Genomic DNA, 5,568 nt, shown 5'->3' on the forward strand with positions numbered 1-5,568 from the left:
CAGTCTTGAATATATTTCAGCATGAACGTTGTACACATAAAATGTCCCAAGTCAATCATTTACAGACAAAAAACAAACTTTTTATGGTTGGTTACATAGTCTAGTAGTTTTTGCAGTAAAGTCTGCACTAACTAGAGAAATTTAAAGAGTTTTAATTAAATTGTTTTAAAAGATCTGTATTCAATGATTCTTGTGTATTCCCTACACCTTTGGGATCTTTGTATAAAAATCTTTGTATAATCAACTGACTAAAAGATTCTGGGGGAAAAAGTTTCACATAATGTTGAATGAATTTTTGAGGCTTTCTTTTGCCTGTATGTCGGTGATATTTTCCCAGAAATCAGGAATGTCACCAGGCTCTAAATTATAATCTGCAGCAAACTCCTTATTGTACTTTGTCATCACATATTTCCAGTAATCTGAAGCCTCAAGACTTAGACCTGGACGAATATCCCAGTCTGGATATATTTTCATATATTCTTTGTAAGGATGCCATTCAAAATTTGTTTTGCTACAGTAAAAGCTGCGTTCACTCATCACAGAGTAAGAACAAATCTCAGTGATGAGTTTCCTTGAGCCACCCCAGTGGGCTCCACCAATCCCCTCTGGTCGATGCAGTGAAGCAAAGTGTTCAGTGTGGTCTTTTCCTCCTGCATCACAGGGAACTTCACAGAACGGACACTGTTTGCCACAACCAGCCACTCTGATGAAAAGTTCATTCTGAGGGTTCATCTGAAGATGTTTGAGTTTAGTTTCAAAGGTTGTGTTTTTAAACTTCTCTCTCAGAGTTTCTTTCATGTCCTTCACAGACTCTGCGAGCCAGTGAACAAACTGTTCCTGGTTAACATTGTTCAGGATCATGAAGGCACCAAGAGCATCCTGGGAAATCACCAGTTTATCACTAAGTTCTTTACAGATATTTTCAACAAATGTCTTCAAACTGCCTGTTGTTTCTACTTTAGGTGTTTTGATGGCTTCTTTTATGTTGTCAATGCTCGTCTGAACATGTCTGTCCTCAAACTCACTTATAGAGACTTTAGAGAAATGATCCTTTATTCTGTCAGATATCCAGGATTTTACATAACTTTCATAGGAACGACAGTAGCTCTGAAAACTGTTGAAGTCTTCTTTTGAAAGTAGATCCAGTAAAATCTCATACTGGAAGTTCATCCGCGTGCTGAACTCCTCTCTTTTCAGCATTTCATCAACTATATTAGGACCCAGAGATCGATTGACAGTCTTCAACAGCAGGTTTCAGATATTGGTTGGTGAATTCTTCAGCTTTCTTCTGGCACTGGTCTCGTTTATAGATTAAATCCTTGAAATCTGCACAGAACTTCTCTTTGTTTTTCTGCAGACAGCTGTAGGGATAATTTTCTTTTATGAAATCGTCTTGCATTTTCTGAAACTCTCTGGCTGCAAATCCACAGATGTGCTGTTTTAGAGAAACTTCAAACTCAATATCTGGTTCAACATCAGCTTTGTTCAGCTTTTCATCGATGATATGAAGGATCTCCTGGATGTAAGTATGATGGTAATTGCTTTTTCTTTTCTTTTTGTCAGACACAAGATCAGTACACGTAGCTATGATGGTCTTAGCTATTTGTTGTTTTGCCTTTCCAAGATCTTCATTAATAAAGAAGCATTTCATATCTGGTTCAGTTTTACCATAGGGGGTTTTAGTTGTGAATGTGGAAGGCTGCAACCCACACTCCATGATGGTTTTTTTACACAACAGTTCAGATGCATAACTCCCCTTGTGTGACAGATTTAATGTCAAATGATTGAACACACTGACAAAGATATCTGAAGGTTTCTCAGCAGTGAAAGTCAGGGTGTTCAGGGTTTTAGTCCACATCTTGTCAAACTCTTTGTTCAGCTCTGAATCTGTCATTTCAACTTTATTCTTCCTGCATTCATCAATTAATGAACAAACTGCCTTTTCAATCTCTTTTGTGTGATTCTCTCTAATTTGGTAAAGTTCTTTCATATCCTGTTTTTTGTCAGCTGCTGTGAAATGGTTCATAACTGAAATTTCTTCTTGTTGTCGAAGACACTCTATGCTGATTGAAAATTCTTGCTGCTCTGGCTGCTCAAAGTATTTTTTCAGATTATTCAGCAGTTTTATCTCCCATTCAGTCAACTGTGTGACTGCTTCACTTTTCAACTGACTGATAAATTCTCTGAAGTCAGATAGTTCAGATTTTACAGCAACTGTACCAAAGTTGGAAATTCTTGTTTCTGCATTGGTGACCCAGATGTACATTGCTTTTTTGAACTCCCACTCCCATTTGTTGAACTCTGAACAGAGCTTCCTGTAAGCATCAGCTACCAAATGGTTTCTGAAGCTGAAGATGAAGTTTTCATGTTTGACTGCAGTCCACAGGCTGATCATCCACTCTCTGAGCTCTAGGATGTTATTAGACGTTGACTCACAGTTTTTCAGCTGTTGGATGATGTTTTTCTTGAGCTCATAGACAGCCTCACTGTATCCTGCATTAACTGCTGCCATTGGTGGGTTTCCATCCCAGAGTCCAGGAATGTAGCTGTTCCCAGTATCTGGATTGTACTCCATCACATCAGTGAAGTTCTTGTTTGTCTCTTTCTTCTCCATTTTAGCTGCTGCCTGGGTCATCTCATTCAACTGTTGTAGGAACAGCTGTCTGTCTCTGAGATTCTTCTCATGAGCTGAAACATCTGAAACATTCTGATGAACAAACTGACATTTAGGTTTTTTTACCAACTTCCTTCATCCTGAGGAAAGCATGCACCACTATCTGCAGGATGTCCTTCATCTCTGTTGAATTCTCCATTGCAATATTGATGATGGTGATGTCACTCAGCCCAACAACAAGTGTTGCAAGCTCATTGTCATGTTCATAACTGTTGTCCAGTTGTGCCAGTTCTGGTGACTAGACCTTCAGTGTCGATGATCATCATCAAGTCACAGTTGAGAGTTTTCTTGACGTCTTCATTGACTTTGATGAGCAGCATGAAGGCACCTCGAGTGCATCGACCACTGCTGACTGCAAACTGAACTCCAAACATGGTGTTAAGGAGAGTGGACTTTCCTGTGCTCTGAAATCCAAGAACTGTTGCTACCAGGATCTTGTTGTTTGGAGACACCAAGTCATTGAGCTGAGAGAGAACATCACTCACCCATCTGAGAGGAATGTTGGATGCATCTCCATCTACAAGCTCAAGAGGAAATCCATCCAATAACAACTGAGCACAGAGTCTGGGCAGATGTCGCAGCTGTTGACGTGATGGGTCTGTTTCTGGAAGGAACAGAGAAGCTTCATAGATCTGACCCATTTCACGGAAGAAGTGTTCAGTTCCCAGTGAGCTGCTGGAAAGTTGTTTATCAATTTGTTTGATCTCCTCTTTGTTCTCAGAATCCTGACATTTTTCTTTGTAAAGCTCTCTGAGTTCAGACAGTTTTATACGAGACAAATTATCAAGGTTCATCTGCATCCATTTCAGGAAATAACACCTCTCTGTTCCTGGGCTGGATATGGCTCTGATGAAGTGTTTCATGGCATCTGACATTTTGAAGCTGTTTTGTTTTCTTCGTAGATCTTTCTTTTGTTCTTGAAGATTATTTTTGTAAGTTTCTATGTTTTCTGAACCAACTTTTTGAAGGCGAACATCTTTTTCTAAACAAGTCAGTTCTTTCCATATTTCACCTTGTAATGGAAGCTGATCTTCTTTGTATTTCAGTATGTCTTTAATTTCTGCAGTGATGGCGTCTGCATTTTTCTTTCCAGCTTGGCACTCTGAAGAGTTTTCATCAACTAATATTCCCAGATCATGAGCAACATCAGCCATCTTTTCTATTGACATTTTGATCTGTGGGTTATTAACTACCTCACTGACTGTTTTTCTCAAATGTTTCACAAAATCTGCATCAGTTGTTTTTTTCTTTATAATTATATTGTTTTTGTTTAAGCTCAACTTGTTTTGTACTTTCTTTACAGCATCTAAACTGAAGTTCTTACTTTGCTGGTTTCCCACCAAGAAGATCTGAGCTTTGTGGTTTTTGTTAGTCARCAGTTCACATTCAGGGTCCAGCTGGTCAAAGAACACAAAAACTGCTGCAGATGTTTGACACAAAAAGGAGTATTGTGTTTCAAATGAAGCGATGTCACCATGAAGGTTAGCTACAGCCACTGGTTCACTGAAGATGTCCATGTTTTTGTTTCCACGGGGAAGGTACCAGCTGATTTCAGTCAGTCCATTAGAGATTCTTTTTGGAGAATTCCCACACTCCATGTTGTGGTGAACAAAGGTGTCATGGTTCTGCTGAGGATTACTCAGGAGTTTATTCAGGATCTCTGATTTGGACAAGGAGCACTCACCCAGTCTGACAAAGGAAACCATTGGAAGTTCAGAAAGAACGATTCTTTCTTCTCTGAATCCTTTGGACTCTGAGAGAGACAGAGGTCTGTACTTTTTAACAATGTCTCTCATGGCCCACAGCATCAGTGTGCACTGGTTTGTGTCACAGTAGGGAAGCAGCAGAGGCACAGAGAACTGACACATGGACATTTTTAAAGACAATTCTTGCTTAACAAAACCATCAGAACACAGAAAGAGAGCAGTGATTATATCAAGAGGGTTTAACATGTCTGGGTTTGAATCTTCAGACGCATCATCAGAATCTGAATCTGATCCAGATTTCACATTTCTTGCTGTCACATTAACCATCATCAATTTCTTTAGAAGATTCCTTAGAAGATCTGATTTATACTTGAAAGGTTCATCAGTGATGGTCTTCTTGTTGATCTGAAGTATTCTGCTGAGTGAGAGCTTCTGTCTGTACTGATCCAAACCCAGATCTTCCAAGAAGCTTTCAAAATTAGTCTCTGTGGATATAAGAAACTCAATATTAATGCTCAATATGTTTTTGTTTTAATAGTTAACATAGGCGGTGAGCGGGCGGCGATACGGCAAAATTAGATCAGATCCTGTTTCTTCTAGTAGCCAGAGCTGCGCCGGAGTGAATTTTTAAAGATTACTTCGCACTAACAGGAAAAGAAACGAGCACAACATCCGTATTTTCAAAATAAGACAGCATGATTTTGTCGAAATTGCAGATATATTAATCAATATTTGGATATACTTCTACACAAATCCTGTCAGAATGTATGGTTCTGTTTGGGAAGCAGATGGCAACATGTCGAATGAAGCATATGTGTACTCACAATACATGAGGATTTTATTTTGAAATCAGAAGTTTCAAAAAGATGACAGAGATACAGTTTCTTTTTTTTTATGGATGGCCTCCCTTCTTCCCATATAGCCATCCCCTCCACACTATTATGTTTTATTTTATATTTTTTTTTGTTTTTTTTTTTAATTTTTTTTGTGAAGAGAAAATAGAGAGAGAGAAAAACAAAGAGAGAAGAAATTAGAAAGATAGAAAGACTGAAATAGCGATTAGGATTATATTAAATATACACCAACAAAACACAGGACCACACACCCAACATCTGTCCDCTCACCTGAAAAATAAATGGACAAACACACATAGAAGGCATTTATAAAAATATACACATACCCATACAT

General features: G+C 38.5%; 1 protein-coding gene and 1 pseudogene across 1 annotated transcript; both read right to left on the reverse strand.

The window, feature by feature from the left end:
* Positions 1–273: 273 nt before the first annotated feature.
* On the reverse strand, positions 274–1,200 carry LOC106530018 (interferon-induced very large GTPase 1-like). Its single transcript, XM_014025569.1, has one exon. It carries the CDS (start codon positions 1,198–1,200, stop codon positions 274–276), a length of 927 nt encoding a protein of 308 aa, XP_013881023.1.
* A 13-nt stretch (positions 1,201–1,213) lies between these two features.
* The window catches only part of LOC106530019 (up-regulator of cell proliferation-like), a 7,145-nt pseudogene continuing 2,790 nt past the window's right edge, over positions 1,214–5,568 (reverse strand).

Source organism: Austrofundulus limnaeus, unplaced genomic scaffold (assembly GCF_001266775.1).
Source record: "Austrofundulus limnaeus strain Quisiro unplaced genomic scaffold, Austrofundulus_limnaeus-1.0 Scaffold486, whole genome shotgun sequence".
NCBI classification, from domain to species: Eukaryota; Metazoa; Chordata; class Actinopteri; order Cyprinodontiformes; family Rivulidae; genus Austrofundulus; species Austrofundulus limnaeus.